The 22,858-nt window shown below is 36.2% G+C and overlaps 3 protein-coding genes across 3 annotated transcripts in view; 2 read left to right on the plus strand and 1 right to left on the minus strand.

Annotated features, from left to right (window-relative positions):
* Window positions 1-4,162, minus strand: part of LOC107691178 (V-set domain-containing T-cell activation inhibitor 1-like) — a 15,213-nt gene extending 11,051 nt beyond the window's left edge. Inside the window, exon 1 of the mRNA XM_016489674.1 lies at window positions 4,063-4,162. Within this exon, the coding sequence (XP_016345160.1) occupies window positions 4,063-4,073 (11 nt within the window). The 5' untranslated portion in view covers window positions 4,074-4,162. The remainder of the gene's footprint in view (window positions 1-4,062) is intronic.
* A 1,447-nt stretch (window positions 4,163-5,609) lies between these two features.
* LOC107691197 (uncharacterized) lies at window positions 5,610-7,629 on the plus strand. The gene is made up of 5 exons (XM_016489694.1): window positions 5,610-5,634; window positions 5,867-6,187; window positions 6,275-6,433; window positions 7,348-7,358; window positions 7,537-7,629. Exons 1-5 carry the CDS (start codon window positions 5,610-5,612, stop codon window positions 7,627-7,629), a joined length of 609 nt encoding a protein of 202 aa, XP_016345180.1.
* Window positions 7,630-10,145: 2,516 nt separating this feature from the next.
* LOC107691198 (CD48 antigen-like) overlaps window positions 10,146-22,858 on the plus strand; it is a 34,249-nt gene continuing 21,536 nt past the window's right edge. Inside the window, exons 1-4 of the mRNA XM_016489695.1 lie at window positions 10,146-10,194; window positions 10,445-10,774; window positions 10,950-11,252; window positions 18,676-18,727. Coding sequence (XP_016345181.1) covers window positions 10,146-10,194; window positions 10,445-10,774; window positions 10,950-11,252; window positions 18,676-18,727 — 734 coding nt within the window. The remainder of the gene's footprint in view (window positions 10,195-10,444; window positions 10,775-10,949; window positions 11,253-18,675; window positions 18,728-22,858) is intronic.

Here is a 22,858-nt window from a genome sequence, read left to right on the forward strand (position 1 = left end):
AAATATAAAAATAAAACACTATATAGATTGATTCCTATTAAAGCAACTGTATTAAAGTTTTTCAGTCAAGAATAGTGAGTGATTTCTCTCTTTGTGTTTTGTTGTTTTATTAAAGGGGTGCTATTATGCTTTTTCACCTTTTCAACTTTAGTTAGTCTGTAATGTTGCTGTTTGAGCATAAAAAAGATCTGGAACTATTCGAGCCGTTCATGCCAGACTGGGGAGAGAGGTGTTGTAATAATGTAAAATATGTGAAAAATAATGTGTTTTTCGAACAACCTAGTATGATAGCCTGTTCTAGTGCACCCCCAAAACAAAATCAAGACTTTGTAAAAGAGCATAATATAGGACCCCTTTAAAGGGTTAGTTCACCCAAAAATGAAAAACCTGTTATCATTTACTCACTCTCAAGTTATCTTAAACCCGAACCTTTCTTCTGTTGAACATAAACGTTATTTTGAGGAATATATGTAACCAAACAGTTGTTGGTCCCCAGACAGTTTTTCCTACTATCAAAGTCAGACTATAGGACCAGCAACTGTTTGGTTACCCACATTCTTCAAAATATCTTCTTTTGTGTTCAGCACAAGAAACAAATTAATACAGGTTTGGGACAACATGGGAGTAAGTAAATAATGACAGAATTGTCATTTTTGGGTGAACTATCCCTTTAATAGGGCCTTTCGCACCGCTTTAGTTCCAGAACTAAATGGATAGTACTAAAGTACTGGGACGATTTTGCGCGAACTATTTCCCAGTACCATTTAAAGGGTTGCATTCGTACGTACTAGGAACCGGTCGACAGCGACGTCATTTGTGTGCGGCGTTCAACAACGAAAACAAAGAAAAACAACATTAACCAGAGGAGGACGCTGTGATCGGAGCTATGTTTTTGTTGTGTCTCGCAGGTTTCACAATAATGGACATTGAAAGTCGACGTATACGTAAAGCGACTGAAAGAATGGAACGGAGGACTAAGAATCTCCAACGACAACTGGCAGTGCTACATTTGCTACAAGTGCCTGCACTTCAGTGTCCGTCCATTTATCACTGTTCTAAAATCGCTCCCAGTTCCGGCGGTACGAAAACGCCAAAAAGTGGGTAGTTCCACAATTAGTTCTGGTACTATGAAAAGGTTCCTGCGGTGCGAAAGGCCCTTATGACAAGCAGCAGTTTGTTTAGTACTGTCGCTTTAAGATCTGCACACATCTAATATACAGGCAAGCATCCGTTTTTCTCTCAACAGTTTACTTTCATGTAAACATTGTGTTTTTGACAGTATTAGTGTTTTTGACTGATGTATCACTTCAGGTGTACGCGCTCAGAAACAGCTCACGTCAGAACAGTATGCGAATGAAATGTTTAACCGGCAAGGCTTTAAAACACATGCAGATAATGTACTTTAGAGATTGCGAACAAGTGCAGTGTGTCCCGTGAGTGTAACTCTACCGCTGAGTTGACATTTGATGTGAATGTATATCACATTGTACAGTATATTGAGAAGGAGGCGACAGAACTGTGCGCTGTAGCACGATACTACGATATTTCTTCAAAAGCAGATCATGGAGACATTTTAATCGTCCATGATCAAAAATTGTCATATCGCACACCCCTATTTGAAATACAAATGAGCTGGTGCTCCCGGCCCCCTTTTCAGAAGAGGGCGGAGCTTCAAGAGCTCACGCTCCAGCATACCGGCAACAACAAAACAGGACAATCTCATTCACTGAAAATGTCAGAAACTCTCAGTAGCGGTGTTCAGCCTAGGACTGGACAATAATTCAATATCAAAAGGCTATATATATATATATATATATATACCGTATATATATGATATCATGATATAATTTTTTTCAATAATGGTGATATGATTTTTAAACACATTTCCGATATTGCAATATACATTACCAGTGTTTGCCATACATTGACTTATTTGTGGTGGTTGACTTCGTTGAATAAACAGATCACTGCATGTTTCAAAATAAAAATGTGGCACGGGTGTTTTATATGAATGTATCTTTGAAGGGAAACGACTGTCTTCAGAAAAGTTTCGATGTAATTTTCACTTTATCTGAAGCATTCATGAGTGGAGCGCTGCTTTGTGTACAGCCATTACTGGGGAAAACTCTGTTTCTGCCGCTCCAAAAGCGCCTCCTGCTGGCAGAGAATGAATTTGCATTTTCAAGAAGCCCGTCTCCAGCAACTTGTGTTTTTGTTGTTGCTCACTCTTTTTTCTGATTTCTGCAGCAACTCTGAGCACTTCTCATATTCTTTATCCTGGCTGAAGCATTTTTGTTTCAATCTATAAGAATAATCATCCTATGTTATAGTTTAAAGTTAAACATATTAATAATAATAAGGTGAGTCTGAGAGTCTTATGTTTATTTGATGGGGATTTCACATTTGTTTGTATGAAGGCTAAATACAAATAAAAGGTGAACATTACTTGTAACGTTTTTATTTCTAAAATATAGTTTTATAGGATGAGGTTTCATTGACTTGGCAAATTCATTTTTCAGAGGTTTGTAGGTACAGACATCTGTTCTGGGCATTCTTGGCAGTTTTTCTGTGGCTTTTTTTTATATTGTTCATATCGATATTGGGATTATATTGTATCGACCAAAATTAAGAAATATATTGTGATATATCCAGCCCTAGTTCAGCCTTATATGTTCGAACCGGAATCAGACAATGAAGGAGAGACTCTAGAAACTTTACCGATTTTTTCCAGGACATTTCCTTGAAAATGAAATTTAACGAAAATGAAATTTAACCACAGTGTCCTCCCTCAGATGGAGGGAGTCTATGGAGACTCATTCGTTGGTGCATCCCAAAACACAACACTTGTAATGCCTCTTTGGTGCTGACATTGTATATCTCCAGCAGCTACAGCAAGAAAACAGTAATGGCGGACTGCTGCTTCTCACTCAGGGCTGTGTCTATGCTAATAGTGCAGAGATCATCACAAATGAGCGGGATTTCTCCCTACGATGATGTGTACGTAGGGAGAAATCTGGAACAGCATGTTTGGAGAGACTGTTTATGATTTATTGGGATTATAAAAGAATGAGTGGGTGGATTTTTACCATTATAGGCTGGTTGTTTTCACACACTGCAGCCACACAACTGTATTCAAACACCTTATAAAAGTAATTTATGCATAATAGGTCCCCTTTAAATATGGATATTTTATTCTTACAAAAACACATTGATTCACTTCAGGAGGCCTTTATTAACCCCCTGGAGCCAAGTGGAGCACTTTTTGAATATCACCCATTCACTGCCATTATAAAGCCTGGAAGAGCCAGGACATATTTTTTTTATATAAAATAACATTGTATTCATCTGAAAGAAGAAAGTATTATATACCTATGGCTTGAGAGTGAATAAATTATGGGGTAATTTTCATTTTTGGGTGAACTATCCCTCTTTAAGACACTGTCTTCACATAGTGGCTATGTTTATGCATCTGGCCCCAGTTCAGTAAACTTTCACAGAGGTTAATAGAAGTAGACAACCATTCAATTTCAGTCTCTTGATTTTGATTAAATAAAAATTTTTATACAGACAGTTTAACGTATTGAAGTCTGTGCACAAATAAAGTAAAGAAATGGCAAAATTATATTTAAGGATGATTTTAATTACATTTTAATGAATGTTGGAACCGTCCACTCTTTTGGGGTCAGTTGCAACATTTGACTTTGTCTATTCAAGAATAAATTGTATTATGATATTTACATGTTACAGGAGTATGGGTGAGTAGCAGACAGATGTGGCCTATTCAAATTTTGGCTTTCTAATACAAACAGTCTCTAAGAAATTGAAGGAATTGCGAAAAAGAGTTTTGCAACCGTCCAAGCTCTCCTACAGTATATAGCACACTAGCACACTTCCAATGGGACAGTCACAGAAGGGCACTCTAAATTAGAAATGCTTAAAGCAAGCAGATATTTTTGTTTTTGGTGTTCAAACAAAGTATTCAAATGAACAAACAACAAAAGCAATAAAGTAATAATGTAAATGTAATGTAAAAAATTCACATAACTTAAAACATAGCTATACCTGGTTCTCATGTTGCAGGCAGTAGAATATCTATATCTATGATCATATGAAAACCTCTTGTTTTTCTTCTCGGACTCTGTCGTAATTTGAGAGGATGGCAGCGGACAGCTGCCAGCCTGCCTGCACAGACTGTGACGTACGAGTTATTTTGAAACTTGACGGAAGAACAGGGTTGAGTTAGTGAGTGACGTGACATGTGGCCAAGTATGGTAACCCATACTCGGAATTAGTGCTCTGCATTTATCCCATCCAAAGTGCACACACACAGCAGTGAACACACACACCCGGAGCAGTGGGCAGCCATTTTTGCTCCGGCGCCCGGGGAGCAGTTGGGGGTTCGGTGCCTTGCTCAAGGGCACCTCAGTCGTGGTATTGAAGGTGGGAGAGAGCGCTGTACATTCACTCCCCCCACCTACAATCCCTGCAGGTACGAGATTCGAAGCCGCAACCTTTGGGTTACGAGTCCGACTCTCTAACCATTAGGCCACGACTTCCCCAGGTTTTCACAACAAAAAAACGTCCAATTGCTACTCAAAACTAGCCCAATCGTGTTTCAAGGTGGGTCCCCCGATAAAAATTGGATAAATAAAATAAAATAAACGTTTTTTGGCAGGTTCCCCTGGTAAAATTCACATTTTAGGGGCTAAATATCACGTTATTGGGGTTGCTTCAAACCGCGGACATTGCACTGTGCAGGTCGATCGTTGTGTGACATTCATGAGAGCTATAGAGAGCAGAGCTTTGGTGTCTTTTTTGATCGGTGCACAGCGACGCTTCAAGTCAAATGAACAAACAAACACTTGCGCATATTTGCATCGCTTTGATCGTTCCCTGTAGATCTCGTCTTCTCACGCGCATCCCCACGATTGGCCGATATTATGTACAATACCTGCATGTTATTGGTCAAACTGCTTTTGATGTTTTAGGCAATATTAAAATCCTGGCCGGGTTGTGTCCCATATGAATGGTGCATATGGCCACCCTAATTAATGGAGGTATAATCTACCAAATGTAATTAATTAATGATCATTGTTATGTCGTGGGTTCGTGCAGTGAGATTAAACACACAGGAGAGCTGTCAGACATCCATGCATTTTTAACACACCCAATTATTGAACACGCCCTCTTAAACACACATACCATTCAACTGGTATGCTACAATCATTAAATATTAAGTGTCTGTATAATGTTTTTTTTTTTTTATCAATTTGCACATCAGATGAAAACTCGCATGTATGTGTGCTATCAGGGACTGGATGCTCAGAAATTAATTGCAACATTTTATTAAGTCTTGATTGTCTCAATTCAGGGTTTTTTTCCCCTCACTCCCCATGTTTATTTTCATATATAACCCTTTAGATTTATATTATGCAATATCTCCACCCAGTTACTCATGAAATGTAGATGATAGGTGAAAAAAACGGATCAGAGCAGACTTCCTGTGCTTGGCGTGGTTGAATTTTTTCTCTCTTTGCTGTGTACTAGCATTCAGTGCTGTCTGGGAGGGATCCCGGTTTCATATCAAGTGCTTTATTTGCAGCTACAACATGAGGATTTTGCAGCTAAATCTCTGTGAGTATTACAGCTTTTAATGTGCTTTCTGAACTTTATTTCAGTCAAAAGTTTAGACACACTAGATTTCTCCTGATAGTTTTAATGTTGCATAGAAACATATAAAAAATAGGTAGACCAATTTATCGTTTTCAAATGGACTGGATAATAAAGGAAAAGCAGCCAACAAAATGTTTGTGTAAAAATTTTTTTGTGAAGAATGAATCTGAATCTTTGATTTTTTTTCTTGTAGGTCTACTTATATGGTGTCAAGCAGCAGAGACTTTAACAGATCAGCTAATAAATTTGGGGCAAAATGTGACCATAAACTGTGATCTTACAAATGAGGTTTATTGGTTTTTACTGAAACTTCCATTTTCTTCAGTTATGATATTACGCTCATTCTCAAACCCAATTCCTTTTTACTATAATGCAAGTTACAAACAAAAATATTCAGTGACCTCTAAACATCTGTTCATTAATAATGTCACTACGGATGAGTTAGGAGTTTATTTCTGTATGAGCCCAGATGGAAGTCCACATTTCAGCAACGGCACCAGACTGTACATCATTGGTAAGTGCACTATTGCTAATTACGCCGTTCAGTACAGTGATTCTTTAGAGATTATTAACCGATTGTGACTTTATTCCTTCCTTACAGAACCAGCTCCACCAACTGAGTGTCAGAATTATACAGCAGTGCAGTATATTCAGCAGAATCATACATCGATGAAGTACATTGAGCAGAAGCAGACGTCATGGCAGACTCTTACCCTCATATCTGGCCTGATAAATGCTGTTTTAGTCATTGTTGTCATAGGTGAGTTTTCATTCGTGTAAAAAATGAAGCAACTCAATGTTCCTTCGTTACTAGTTCTAAAGTGACGTTTTGGAATTAGTAACAGAGGCTTGGGCTCAGCTGTTAAACTGTCAACTTTAGATTTGAATCCGTGGCGGAAGGAAGTAGTTCACACAAAAGAGAGTTTTTAAAGACACTCCGTTGTTGTTTTTTATGTATTTACACACTTGTGCCATCGAACTGTTGTATAAACACAATATCACACGAGTAGCCGTGAGATATGGCTGTATATCAGCATGCTGTAATTAACTATGGCCTACGGCTGAATCACAGCTGTGCTGATATATAGCCATATCGCACTGCTACGTGTATATATATATTGTTTTAAAACATAAACATTAAAAGAATGTTAGATGATGGTAAAGGCAATCTAAATGTCAAAATAAAGAAATGCTAAATTTATTAGCATCAAATATAAATTATCAGCCGATAATAATAAACAAAAAAATCTATAATATCGGCCAATAACCCAACACACTCTTAAGGCAATTTGTAACTATTTCAAATTTTCACAAGTTGGTGGCTAATTCGTATGAATTTGTATATTCCCATTCATATGTTTATACATACAATTTGCTTATGTCCCACTGATGGTTAGATTTAGAATACCTTTATGCTTACTCTTTTGAAAAATCTTTTATTTTAATTTTTTTTAATTAAATTAGTTTCTATATGAATCACATCATACAGATTCATACAAAATCCTCCCTGTGAAATAGTTACGTTTTCTCATGAGATAGAGTTGATAACCGATATGATACCGATATATTGTGCATTCCCAAATAAAAATACAGGGGATCCATCTACAAAAATATCAACATAATGCTGTAAGTGTTGTGATTGTATAAACACTTATTATTTTATTGAATTCTCAGGACTATTGAAGGTTTGTGCTTGTAGAAATAGAAGGCCTGCAGAACTTTCACAACAACTTCATAACACTGACCTACAGCCGACACAAGTTATTCAACAGCATCTAGATCCAAACCAATCACAGGTACATTATCTATCTATCTATCTATCTATCTATCTATCTAAAACTAATTTCTTCATTGTTCTTTCAGCATGCTGAAGAGGACTCTTCCATGCTGTATACAAATATTCATCCTGGTCCAGTCAACAGCACTTATGTTGCTTTGCAGCTGCCAAAACCATAAAAAGAAGCATGCAGCTGACCTCATACTTATTTCACAGCATTTAAGAACAAACTGAAACTCTTGTGGTTGTCCAAGCACACATTTAGACGATGGATGTGCACTGTGGTTTGGTTTGGTTTGGTTTGCTTCAGAAAAAGTGTTGCATCTAGACAGGTGGTCTGCATTTTAACCCAGGCAAGAGTTTTTCTCTTTGCCTTTGTGTTATACTATAAATGTAAATCTTTAAATTTATGTTATGTAATATCTTCAGTCAGTCACTTATGAAGTTCATGTGATTGGTAAAAAAAGTGGCCGGAGCAAACCTGACTTCCTGTGATTGACGTGTTTGATATTTTGTGATGCTAACATTTGTGTATCAGTCTTCTCACCGAGTGTTTGATATGCTATGATATATTATGCATTATATATTTTATAGCAAATGAAGGCCTTTCAGCGACTGCTAATGTTATTAACTTAAAGTGCTAATTAAAAGGCTTATTAAAAATGAAAGTGTCATGAAATCCCCTTATATCATCACACTTCTGCAGAATGCTTAAAAAAGGTGTGATAATTTGCAGAAAGGAACATATGGAGGTGGGGACAGCCACACAAATGTCTAGATCTGAGATAAGCAGAGTAATACTAGCAATATTTGTCAACTGAGAATAAAAGTTGTTCTGAATATCCTGTAGGCTAAGTTTTCAAACCACACTGCTGCTGTAGCTGTAATTCAGCAACAAGTCTCAAAAATCAGCCAGTAATGTCTAAAAATGCAAGCGTTGGATCAGATTTCTCATTCTTTTTGACAATGACTTTATGTTAAATTTCCATTATGTTTTCTCCATTAAATACAAAGACTGTATTTAATAAAACTTGTGCGTTTGAGCAGTTTTATTTGAAAAACAAATGCATGCTGAATGGACTCTGGCTCTGATTTGAACTCTTTTAGCTCTGTGCTCTATTTAATGTAACATTCATTCATAGTTAACTTTATTAAAAGAAAGAAAAACATTGAAAATAACATACAGTTACTAATTTTCCTGGGCATGCCGTACTTGTCTCTAGTGACCTTTTATCGTCCCTTCAGAACATACGTTCTCTTTAGTGAAGACACAGCAGCGCCTCTACTTGGCAGACAGGATGAGCAGACAAATAATTCCAGTGAAGCAGCAGATGAAATAAAAACCTCTGCATCAACACTAGAGGTCAGTAGACTGTAATCACTGGAGGTGAGCCTACAGGTGCATCTCAATAAATTAGAATGTCGTGGAAAAGTTCATTTATTTCAGTAATTCAACTCAAATTGTGAAATTCGTGTATTAAATAAAGACACATTCAACATAAATATGCAATATTTATTTTTTGTCATACTGAGTATCTCTAGATTATTACATAACTGTTAATAAGCAGGGTTTATTTAGTTATATGCATGCAGTACTCTGACTCTGCTACAAGGAAACAATAATAAATAATAAAAAATATGAGTATTGAGGTGGTTTATAAATGAGCCACAAACCAGCTAAGTGGAAGCAAAAAGATGATGAAACCACTTCCTGGTGTGTCACATTTCCAGTGTAACCTCCTTAAAATGCAAAACACACACACACACACACACTAAACGAAAAAAATAAAAATTCTTAAAAAACAAACAAACAAAAAACCATTCACATATAAAACCCATGTGCACTATTTTTTTGTTATAAATATGAATGCACTCTGACCAGCTTAGTTTATGAGTCAAACAGAAACCTGTTGTGGTCTGAGCTTTATTTGGGTCAGTGACGCACAGAAGTCAACTATGAACTATGAATGTGTGTGTGTGTTTATTTTTTCCTTTTCTTTTTTCTGTTGGGTGAACAAATAGTACTTGTTCCTAATAGTGTGTCTATTAATGTATGTGTGGTTGATTAGTTTGTGAGTAAAATATATCTTGTCCAACTGTATGAACCTCACAGTCTCACACCCATTCTGCTTAAATTTTGTGCAAAGCTATATGTGGTGACCTTTTCATCATAAACTGTATTTCAAGTCAAAATATCAACAATTATAGTCAATTTGGCTAAAGTTCAGAGCTGGTAACTGGAAGGTTGTTGGTTTGAGTCCTGCAAGGAGAAAGTCAAAAGTCATTATGTGCTGTTAACTGAGGGACAACCTGGTTACACCTGGGTTTAACATTTGATAGAATCAGTGCATGCTACAGAAAATGAAAAGATATAGTGATTCACATTTAAAAATAATACAGAATTAAAAACAGTATACATATTTTCCCCATAGGCTAAAACACCAGCTTTCGCCAACAATCCAAAGCGCTCGCCTCAACTCTTAAGGAATATTACACTCAGTAAGATATATAAATATAAACACTGAAGAATTTATTTGTTTTCTGTTACTGATATAATAACAGGGCTGTGTACATAAAAAAATAATAACCACAACTATGTGCCTCTGCGCGTTCACGCGCTAGGATGTACACTCCTGTCTAGGAGTTTCGAGCGATTATTGAGGTGATTGTATCATAAGTTAAACTGCTGAAGAATATGGTTCTCGCTTTAGTTTTGCTTCGTTTATGGTTGTGGCATTTCAGTGGTATGTATTGAAATATTTTTTATTCATTCAGTTCTTGCAATATAGAGAAAAATAGTGGTATGTAAATTTGCAGGAGTTACGTCAACCACCGTTTTTTTTTCTTTTTCTTTTTTAATAATAGAAGAGAGTTTAAGTGTTTCTCATCTATGTCAAATCAGTCTGAAATGCTACTCACGTTTTACTGTTTAGTTAGGTAAAAAGTGGAATAAAGACAGTAAAAGGGTAATGTTCGTGTATGAATGTGTTTCAGGAGTGTTTGGTGTTGAAGCAGGTGAAATGAAGAGTTTGTCAGTGATGGAGGGAGATTCAGTCACTCTACACACTGATACTGACACACAGAGAAATGATGCAGTGATAGAGTGGATGTTTGGACCTGAAAACCCAGATACTGTCATTGCTGAAATCAACAGAGCAAATATCAATCATATTACTGATGAGAGATTCAGAGACAGAGTGAAGATGGACAGTCAGACTGGATCTCTCACCATCACAAACATCAGAACCACAGACTCTGGACTTTATAAAGTAGAGATCACCACAAATCCAGAAGCAGAGAAAATATTCAATGTTACTGTCTGTGGTGAGTACAGCAGCAGAATTTTTTTCTCTCCAGAACTGTGTTTTGACCATAAATCTTTATCACAAATGATCAATGTATATTGAAGTGAATGAAATTCAAGGAAAAAAGTGATTTATTAGTACTGTCCCCTGTGTATGTTGACTCTGATTTCTCTTCATCCTCTGATATTTTCCAGCTCTTCTTCCCGTTCCCCTCATCATCAGAGACACTTCACAATGTTCTTCATCGTCTGGAAGTTCATCAGTGTCTAAATGTTCACTGCTGTGTTCAGTGCTGAATGTGAGTCATGTGACTCTCTCCTGGTACAAAGGAAACAGTTTAATCTCCAGCATCCGTGCGTCTGATCTCAGCATCAGTCTCTCTTTACCTCTGGAGGTGGAACATCAGGATAAAAACACCTACAGCTGTGTGCTGAACAACAACATCAGCAACCAGACCAAACATCTGGACATCAGCCAACTCTGTCAGCCGTGTGCAGGTACATCAGAGATAATACTAGTGTTATACACTGAGCTGATCTTCTTTCAGCTGCCTGGTTTTTGATGATACATTTTTTTTTATTGCTATTCAAATATATATATACAGTATATTACCCACATATGTATTTTTTATATAGTATTTCATTAGATTAATTGATCATTGTCATCATATTATTTAGATTTTATTTACCAATAATTGTCATTCTGTGTAATAGATTTCATCCCCATTCAGACTGTTACTCTGGTGTTTGGTCTGATCAGTGTTGTTCTGGTCTTTGGGATGTTTGGTGAGTTGGATTCTGACTTATTACAATTCAATGTACAGTAGCATGACCGTAGCGTCTGTAAAATAGGAACATAATTGAATTTTCTGGTACATTGGTTAAGTTGTTCTTAATGTGTTAAGATTTTTTTCTTCATAGCATTATTAGGGCTATTAAAGGCTTTTGCGGATGGAAGTAAGAAACACCCACAACGACCTGAAGATACAGATCTACAGCAGCTTCTTATGGGTCTCAAACAACCTGAAGACTCGACACAAACACTGATACATTATGTACAAGTGTGATTAATATGAGTTATTGATTTCCAAATAATATATTTCAGAGTTGTGCAGCTCCTTTGTCAGTCTCTTAACTGCAACATGCTTGATAAAGCATATTTCAATATACTGAGGTGGACATTTACATATTGGGTGAAGGATTTGGGTCAATAGCAGAACTAGATATTCATGATGTAAGAGGTTCATAGTGACTGGATTTGATATTTTTCCATATTTCTTAGATTTAGCATGCATAATATCTTGAATTGCTCCATATTATGTTTAACTACAATGTTGGATTTCCAAAAATGTTTATTCGTTTATGTTTCTGTGTTCCCTTTTTAATAAAAAACAAAACAATTATTTGTGATTTTAATTTATTCTTGATTTTAAGATTAATGCATATGCATCATATAACATACATTAAATGACACTAAACAAAAATATGGTAACATATTTAGTTCATTCAGTTTTAAAAAGTGTACTGATTACATCAAACTGTTGACAACAAATGTATTCTTGTGGCTCGCAGACAGAAAACGTTTCTTGCAGTGTTCAATTTACACCTGCAACATAGAACTCTTCGCTGCTCTTTTATTGCCTACCAAGCTCTTGTATTTCCTTCAGAAAATATAATTTTATAATGTTAAAGTGATATTTAATAGATATAATGCTCCTGGATGTGTTGAACAAACCAGTTTTGACACAAACATTGTTTGGTGATTTAGGTCAGATTTTTTCAGAGTTTTTAAAATGTCAACGTTCAAAACAAATGCAAATAAAAAAATAAATGAATACAAAATAATAAGAAAAAAATACTTACCTGTTTAAAAGTTCTGAGATCAGTAGGTTAGTCACTTTTAAGTGCTTTAAGGTTAATCAGAATACACAATACTGCAAGTTTAAGGTCTCACACTGAAAGCAAATGAGAGACGATGATGGCTGATTGTGTTTGACATCTCAGACATAGGCCTACAATCCTGTTAAAAAAGTCACATTCACACTACAATAACCTGGAGCAAAAGACAAAACCCTTTTTTTTTTTGCTGTTGTGTAGTGCATTTTTCAAGTGATGTCTTTTTTTCGAGGTGGTATTATTTGAGGAAAATGTATGCTCACGATAAAATCAAAACCAGTAGCCGAGTTATCTAGTTTGTTTCAGGGCTCAGGCTTTTCTTCAGTTTGTGTTTGGTGTTCTGACTGCTGTGATCTGACTGGTCACGTGTGCTCCGGTGGGCGTGGCTACTGTTGCTGCTTTAGTTCAAGACATCAGAGCCAGAATAAACCTGATATCATCAAACATGGACAATTTTAGATACTCTAAAAGATAAACAAAGTCTTTTTATTTATTGACGAACATTTCAAAGTGTCTTTTTGTCAACTCAGTTTGATGCAATTTAATGTGAATATTCGGACACCATGAAGCATATGAACAGTTCAGGTAAAAAAAAAAAAAAGCAAAACATACACACTAAAAAGTGCTGAGATCAGTATGTTAACTTTTCAATTTTTAAAGGTTCATCAAAAAATATGTAGTAAATGGGGAAATAAGTCTGTGGTCACATTCACACAGAAGGCAAGCGATAGATATGTAACCACACTATTAGCTGATTGTATTTGACATCTCACACACATACAACCCTGTCAAAACCAGTCACATTCAGACTACAATAAACTGGAGCAACAGACAAAACGTTCACACAACATTCCTATGTATACAAGCATACGTTTTTTAAAAATAAGCATAACAAATACAAAAAAAATGCATTTTCAGTATGGGTGTGTGTAATTTACATTGCAGAGTAAAATGTCCAAGTATCGTCAGTTTATATTTTACCACAGGCCTTGTTTTACATATAAACTGAACAACCCTATTATATTTTGACATCATGGCTGCAACAGTCTATAATGTTAATTTATGTTTTACCTTTTTTAATTAATCATACATGTTACATATTTCAACTGGTCATCTCGTTTTATTAATATTTATTAGGATTTTTTCATTTTTTCCCCCTATGTATTTCTTATACATAATTTCTTATTTCTTGAATAACCAAACCTCAACTACATAAGATCAGATCCCTTGAACAGTTGATGAAGCTCTGTGAAGCTCCAGTTATAAAGAATATTTCACTATATAAATAGGCATTACTTTCGATTTTCTTTCCTTGCATTTCTAGCATCCTGAGGGGGTGGAGCTGAGATGCGACTAATGGAAGTGAAAAAAGCAAACGAGTAAGCACAAATATAAATTGAGAAGAGCCACAGTCTGTTTCTGGTCTCAAGATATTTTCCTTAGTTTGTGCCTGGCGTGGCTACTGTTGCAGTTTTTTGTTCATGACAAAAATCCAGAAGAGTAAAGACATAAATCTTTTTTTTTTTAATTTCTTGATGAACAATTCATATGAAATTGATGAAACTGATGAATGTTGAAAAAGGTTTTCAAATATCTGTTTATTAATGCTAAATTCAGACACCAAGGTTATGAAGAAAATGTAAAAAATATTGTAAATTAGCAGTTCAAATCTTACCAGTTCTCTGAGAAAAAGTTTATTTTGGGTCATAAATATGAGGGCTCTCTGACCAGTTTAGTTTGTGAGTCAGACAGAAACCTGTTGTGGTCTGAACTTTATTTGGGTCAGTGTAGCACAAGTTCAACTAGAATGTGGTTTAATCAGTTGGATGAACAAATGAAACACGTGAATGTGTCTGTTAATGGATGTGTAGTTTAGTATATATTGACCACCTGTTGATATGAACCCTGCAGTCTGACATCCATTCTGCTCTAAACAAAACAGTTTCACAGTCACATAAAGACATACATCTATCAACACTGATGTTTTAAAAAACAACCATCAAATAAAATCAAAGTGATGCATAAGATGAAGCAAGATTGGAGGAGTTGATTCCCATGGAATGGTTCTATTAGAGATTTCCAAAGGATAGGTGACTGTAACAGCCACTACAGTTGCGCAAGGCTATCGGCTACTTTCAGCGGACAGCTATTTCATAGATGTAGAATTCTAAATAATTTGATTGAGTAATTTGGTACAATCAGATATATGCATGTAGCTATTTATTTTTCAATTATTCGTTAATTATTCATGTACTGAAAATGTAAAGGTAGCCCTATAGTGAAAATAAAAAGATAAAGCAGAATTGAAAACAAATTATTCCCACTTCAAAATGAAACTCAAAATTTAGGGTTCTGTATAAAGCTCCTAACAAAGCTACAAACAATAGTGTAGCCTACTAAATATTGAGTGTTCAAAATGTGAAGGTTATTTAAATTCTTATGTTTATCTTTAAACATAAGAATTTAAAGTTTGTTGTCTGTTAGTGATAAAATAACTGGGCGCATAAAAAACAACAACAACAAAAAAAGTTTCACGCCTGTGCGTGTTCACGCGATAGGATGTGCAGTCCTGTCTAGGAACCTCAAGCGATGTCTGTGGTGATTGTAACAGAAGTTTCTGACACCTTTAACTGCTGAAGGAATATGATTCTTGTTTTAGTTTTGCTGCGTTTATGGTTGTGGCATTTTAATGGTGAGTTTTTGTGTACTTACTTCTTGCAATACGAGTAAAATATCGTTATGTAATCAACAAGGAGCTACGTATTAACGCGCAGATAACGTTCTTATGCGAAACTTGGTCACTTTAATAATTTGCAAAAAAGTATATTTCAGTTTATTCGCGCGTTTCTACATTTCCCCCAACAATCCCAAAATGCTATTCTTGCACTTAGTTAAAAAAAAAAAAGTTTCAGAATTGTGAGTTCGTGTATGAATGTGTTTCAGGAGTGTTTGGTGTTGAAGCAGGTGAAATGAAGAGTTTGTCAGTGATGGAGGGAGATTCAGTCACTCTACACACTGATACTGACACACAGAGAAATGATGCAGTGATAGAGTGGATGTTTGGACCTGAAAACCCAGATATCGTCATTGCTGAAATCAACAGAGCAGCAAATATCAATCATATTACTGATGAGAGATTCAGAGACAGAGTGAAGATGGACAGTCAGACTGGATCTCTCACCATCACAAACATCAGAACCACAGACTCTGGACTTTATAAAGTAGAGATCACCACAAATCCAGAAGCAGAGAAAATATTCAATGTTACTGTCTATGGTGAGTAGGCTACAGCAGCAGGGTTTGGTCTTTTCTCTTCAGATCTGTTTTGACCATAAATCTTTACCACAAATGATCATTCATAGAATGACAAATTGCTGTATTGTAGTTAATGAGATATATATAAAAAAACAGCCTGGTCTCACATTTATACGTAGGTATTAACATGTAACATTTACAAGCACAAAACGTACACTTTTGTACGTTTTTATTTATGCTAAAACGTACAATTTAGACGTATTTCAACGTTTAAAACGTACAAATCGCTACGTATTTTTAGCTAAAAAACGTAAAAATATTTACGTATCTTTTATATCATTAAGATATTCGTATCAATGCATTTTTATCATTTTATCAATAAGCGATTTAGATTTTTAGACCCCTTAACCTGCCCCCAAACCTAAACCTACCCATTTTATAGCGAATATGCATTTTTATCATTTTATTAATACGCAATTTAGATTTTTAGACCCCTTAACCTACCCCCAAACCTAAACCTACCCATTTTATAGCGAATATGAACGGATATAAAACGCAAATGACCGAAATACGCAGGAACCTAAACATTTCTGTACAGTATAAGAAAAACATGACAGATAAATGCAATTACAATAATTTATTTATTGCAAAAAAATGTAAAAAGCAGTACCAAAAGTAATCCAAATAATTATGCGTTGCACCCGCAGTCCTCTCTGGCGGAATACAGTAGGTTTGTGTGATCCAGAGCAGAATTTATGTTGTTAATCGCTGAAAATATTATCCAGATAATTTTCCCGATCCACTCCATCTGTGACGAATGCAGGCGAGAGCCAATGAGCGTTCGATTATCCTGCCGTAAAACCTGTCATTTGAAGCGCAACATTTGAATTTGTAAAGAGCGCATCAGGCTTTGCTGCTCACGGTCACTGGACTCGCTGCTCGGGATGGAGAAGAAGATCGCCGAACAACAAAATTTACATAAGTAAATGAGTAACGTTAAACAGTTTAATAATGCAATTGAAAACAACTAAAAACGAATACAATTAATGCCGCAATTTCAATATTCATAAGGATTAATTTTTAGGTGTCAATATGTCAGTTTTGTACGTTTAAATGCTGAAAATATGTCAGTATTCTACGTTTTAGTGTCTGTAAAAACGTAAGTAAATGTACGTTTTATAGAACCACATTTTACGTAAAACACATACGAATTATGAGATCACGTTGAAAAAAACATGATTAGTACTGTCCCCTGCGTGTGAGCTGATTTAGGCCCAATCCCAATTCTACCCCTTAGCCCTACCCCTTAGCCCTTCCCCTTTCCCCTACCCCTCCGTTTCGCGCGTTCACGTGAAGGGGTAGGGGTGTCTCAATTATCTTTTGGTTGGAGGGGTAGGGGTAGGGGAAGGGCCAGATAGCCCTTCAAACGAAGAGGTATGAATTATCTCAGCGTAACCGGCTTCAGGGGCAACATGGCTGCCCGAGCGAACAAAGAGACACATAAATGTAAGCATTTTTGAGAAGGGTCTGGCTGCAGCTGGCGCTTGTATTCTCAGACACTTGCACTTCCGCTAGCGACGTCACTTGCAGTCTTTATTATTTTTTATTTTGTTCTATTTATTGATTACTTTTTGTTTGAATCTCTCAACATTTTACAACAGTAGCCAGGACAAAAAGACACATACATGTAAGCATTTTTGGCATTAATAAAGATTTGAACGAAAAGTAATCATTTGTTTTATGTTACATTCAATTGTGAGTTCATATTTACGGTCATGTTACTCAAAGAAATGTTTGCAAAAAAATCGCACATTTTTGCTAACTAACGTTATAGAGTAGACTGCACGAGAGTGCCGCAACATATTTTCATGTCTGATCAGGGCGATAACCACCATAGACACTGAGGAGGGCTAGTCCCCCCAATAATTATAAATCGCTAAACCCTTTTCTCAAATATTGCCAATTCGAGTAAAAACAGAGACTTTATCCTCTCGTTGCTGGAAAATATAACTAGCGATTCAGTATTTAAACTGTTATTAATAAAAGTCGTGGTCAATAAAAGTCAAGTTTTTTTTTCTCCTGGATGTGTGAGCTGCGCGATCTCCGATATATATATATGTATGTATGTATGTGTGTGTGTGTGTGTGTGTGTGTCAGTAAGCAGTGCAGTAATATAGAATGGTAATTAAGCTCTAATGCACACCAGCACACTAGTATAGGTGTGTGTATTGTAGGAGCTAAACGACATATGATGACGTGTGACGGTATAGTAGTGGTGTCCCAATTCTTAGGGGAATATTTTCACCCCTACCCCTTGACACTCTGTTTCAAGGGACAAGGGGAAGGGGTAGGTGGAGGGGTAGGGGAAGGGGAAGGGGTATAAAATAGAATTGGGATTCGTGATGTGTGAGCTGCGCGATCTCTGATGTGTGTGTGTGTGTGTGTGTGTGTGTTTGTGTGTGTCAGTAAGCAGCGCATTAATATAGAACGATAATTAAAGGCTCTAATGCACACCAGCACACCAGTATAGGTTTGTGTATTGTAGGAGCTAGATGACGTATGATGACGTGTGACGGCATAGTAGTGGTGTCCCAATTCTTAGGGGAATATGTTCACCCCTTCCCCTTGACACTCTGTTTTAAGGGACAAGGGGAAGGGGTAGGCGGAGGGCTAGGGGAAGGGGAAGGAGTATAAAATAGAATTGGGATTGGGCCTAAGAGATCACAACAAAGTTTTGACTGATTTCTCTTCATCCTCTGATATTTTCCAGCTCTTCTTCCCGTTCCTGTCATCATCAGAGACACTTCACAATGTTCTTCATCGTCTGGAAGTTCATCAGTGTCTAAATGTTCACTGCTGTGTTCAGTGCTGAATGTGAGTCATGTGACTCTCTCCTGGTACAAAGGAAACAGTTTAATCTCCAGCATCAGTGTGTCAAACACCTACTGCTGAACAACAACATCAGCAACCAGACCAAACATCTGGACATCAGCCAACTCTGTCAGCTGTCAGCCGGTACCTCACCAGTGATATTGTCGGTGATATATAGGTTATATAGTGGTGATGTTTCATAGTGTTTGTTGTTTGTTGCAAACAGACAGATTCACACTAATGGCTCATTTTGTTCATTACAGATCAGGGTTTACCTTTATTTTACATAGTGTTGATTTCTGCTGCTGGATCTCTGTTGATTGTAGTTCCAGTCGTGATGTGCTGCATCTGCAAGAAACATAGAAAAACAGGTAAGCAGAGCAAGCAATTCAAATATAATTTTAAGACACAAATGTCAAAATAATTCTGAAACTTTATCATTTTAACACGTCTGTGATCATTGTTAATGCAGTCCAGACCCAGGAAGAAGACAGAACTGGTTCAGCATTGTGTAAACCAACAACTCGAAAAACGGTAAGTTTTTTTATTGTAAATCATTCATGATTGTGTTGCAAGAAAATGCATTGCTGTCAGTTAGTCCGATTGAAGCTTGATGTTTGAAGTTTTGTGTGCAATATGCAAGAGGCGGTCAGTGAAAAGACCTGGGTGAACTATCAGCCCAACCGTCATCAGTATTACCTTTAGTATACAGGGAGCAGATCAAAAGGAGAGTATGTTTTTATGCGCTTTTATGCGTATGTGCTGTTTGCACATCAGTTTTTCCATTTTGCATGTCTATTTGCATTTTGCAGACCTAAAAAAATAATTATTCAAAAAAGTATTAAAAGTATTTTTTGTAGTTTAATCACAGTTATTTCTGATATACTTTTATTACGTACCGTACAGACTATAGAACAATTCTATATAAAACAATAGTGGATTTAATATCAAAATTATCATCATCTAATGTAAAAATGTAGCCTGTTTTTAGCATGTTTTTTTATGTAACCTTCTTTCTTTAAATACTTCAAGAGTAATTTATGTAATTTTATATTATTTATTTAAAATAATTAAACGAGCCATTTTATGTCTATCCTTGTGTTGTTTGCTAGTACGGTCCAGGTTGAATGCAAAACTTTTTAGAGAGAGTAATAATCTAATTAAATTGTTGAAGAAGGAATTAATAGCTATAATTATTTATATTTATAGCTATTATCATTATTTATTATTTTTTATAGTTTCTTACCCAAAACTGCTGTCAACTTTTTTTTCCTTTTTTTTTTTTTGCCGTGATGGAGACATATGATGTGCTTGACGTGGAGCAAAATAATGAGAGCTCGTCCTCCACCAATCACTCTCCACCATTCGCTCCTTTATTTAATTTTCTGAACTTGTAAATCTGCTTAGAACCCAGGCGCCAAATTTGTAAACAACTTGTAGATTGTACTTGTAGATTGGACATTTATTTGTAGATTGATTCTCTCTTAACGCTTATAGCGCTGACACGGAGTGGTTACGGATATAAAAATCTTTTAATAAAAAGCAACACGTGTGATTGAATTAAATTTAAAGAGTCGTTCTAATTTTAAATATGCGTTCACACACTGTGATTATCATAACACTATCGGACATCATGCATTAGAACAAAATCCAGTAACAGCGAACGGCAACTCAACAATAACAACTTTATGCAAATGAACGTCGACTAACCGTGGATAGGTATGCAAAGAGTGATCCGTCGCCACATAGCCTACTGCGGCAGATGAACTCCAACTCTGTCAGCCGTGTGCAGGTACATCAGTCATATTTGTGTTTATTTACTTGCCTACTCTGTTGGTTGTGTTCAGGTGTGTGATGTAAGCAGTGATTGGAAGCTGTGTAATTCTTTGTGATATTGGACTAGCAGATGAGTTTACATTAATAATGACTGTCTCTCTTCAGGCGTTACAAATCACATAGTGCTTATATCTGTTGCTGGCGTAACTCTGTTGATTGTGGCTGCCGTTGGGATGTTCTGCGTCTGCAGGAAATGTAGAGAAACAGACCAAGAAGGCATGTATAACTAAAGTGCAGCTAATACATTGTAAAAATATTTATTTTAAAATGTGAAGAAACAGAATTTAATACATTTGTCATTATTGTTAAAATAGTTCAGGCCCATGAGGAAGAGATAACTTATGCTGATCCAACATTCTGTAAAAGAAATGCACAAAAAATGGTAAGAAAAAAAGTTATTAATGACTTTGCCATGTGTCTGCATTAGTTCTAGTGATCCACTTTCACTTACCATATTTTCCATTGTAGAATTACTATTAGAATTAGTGTTTCTTTTGCTCATCCCAGTTACTTCGGTGAACTGATAATCACAGGAATTGAAAAAGTAGCATAGACAATCATATTTATCAATTACATAGCAAACACTACTACAGAAGACTTTTTGGGACTTCTTTACACTTAATAAAGGTTCTTTATTGCCATCTACAGAATATTTCCATGAAGAACCTTTAACATCAACTGAATCTTTCCATTCCACAAAAGGTTCTTTATAATGTAAAAAGGTTCTTTATAATACATTTTTAAAGATTTTTTGAATATTCTTCACAGTAAGAAAAAAAGGTTATTTTAAGAAATAATTAATTTAAAATAAAATTATATATATATATATATATATATATATATATACTGACTATATATATTTGCATTGCTGAGATTGCTGTTGCCAGCAACCATTTCACGTATTATAATAATTTTAGTTGGATAACTTAGTAAGATGTAAAGAGCTGATAGAACAATAAAGACTAATTGCTTCTGAATAAATTATAAAATATGAATATGAAGTATATATAATTGATAGTATAAATATAAATTCAATTCAGTTTCAATTAAATTTCATGTTTATTGTTGGAGTTTCATCCAAAATTTGTCTTGCATCCCACAGCATGGCAATTATGGAAATGACATTTTAATAAAAATAAAATGGCCAAAATCTTGCTGTAAGACTAATTTCATAGCTAGCATTTTGTGTATCCTAAAAACAGTTAAATTATATTTTAATTAGACACAGAATGATTGGAAAAAACATTCTATAATTATACAATCTATCAATATTTAGCTTGATTTTTCCACATATCGCATATTTAATCTCAAGCTTTTCACATACCCTATTGTGTTCTTGATAAACAAATGCACTACTTTAGAAAAAAAAAAAAAAAACTTAAAGGGGTCATATGATGCAATTTCAAGTTTTCCTTTCTCTTTGGAGTGTTACAAGCTGTTCGTGAATAGATAAGATCCCTAAAGTTGCAAAGACTAAAGTCTCAAATCCAAAGAGATATTCTTTATAAAAGTTAAGACACGTCCACGCCCTCCTAAAATGCTTAGTTTAAACACGCCCCCACATGTCTACGTCACAATGTGGGAAGATTTGCATAACGCCACCCAATGTTCACGCAAAGAAAGAAGGCGTAACCTTGATTCTCGCTGTAGTATTGTTGCCGCCACCGCCATGTCGTGAAGGCACTGTGTGCTTCGTTGTAAAAGAGAAACTACTTTGTTTGGTCTTCCAAAAGAGGACGATATCTGCTTCGTCATGCCTGGAGCTCATCCGTGCTGGTCGCTGAGGAAATACATCAACTTTGCGCTATGGATCACCGGATCGGCTTTCACCGTGGACGAAGCGGAGTCCAGCCCGGGGTCGTCACATGTGGTTGCCGCAAGCCCTCCGGACGCTCCTTCGTCGAATCTGCCGGCCGCGCCATTCTCAAGTCCTCCACTCACTCTAGCCCACCGCCGCTCACTCAGGCCCGCTGGCCTCCGCTCACTCTAGCCCGCCGCCGCTCACTCAGGCCCACCGGCCTCCGCTCACTCTAGCCCGCCACCGCTCACTCTAGCCCGCCGTGTGAAACTACTTTGTTTGGCCTTCCAAAAGAAGACACGACTAGAAATCAGTGGTTAAGTTGTATTTACAACACTGATCCAGAACAGCTCAACCCAAATATTCAGATGTGTGCAGCGCATTTTATGGAGGACTGTTTCCTGATCCTGGGAGAGTAGACTACAATGCCGGCTGTTCTGACTCACAG

This window comes from Sinocyclocheilus anshuiensis, unplaced genomic scaffold (assembly GCF_001515605.1).
Source record: "Sinocyclocheilus anshuiensis isolate Anshui unplaced genomic scaffold, SAMN03320099.WGS_v1.1 scaffold338, whole genome shotgun sequence".
Classification (NCBI taxonomy): Eukaryota; Metazoa; Chordata; class Actinopteri; order Cypriniformes; family Cyprinidae; genus Sinocyclocheilus; species Sinocyclocheilus anshuiensis.

Bases quoted from the DNA above. Each gene is read 5' to 3' on its own strand.
- LOC107691197 (XM_016489694.1), top strand. From the start codon at position 5,610: ATGAGGATTTTGCAGCTAAATCTCT. The intron at 5,635-5,866 runs GTGAGTATTACA...TTTTTCTTGTAG, and splicing joins GATTTTGCAGCTAAATCTCT to GTCTACTTATATGGTGTCAA. The intron at 6,188-6,274 runs GTAAGTGCACTA...CCTTCCTTACAG, and splicing joins CACCAGACTGTACATCATTG to AACCAGCTCCACCAACTGAG.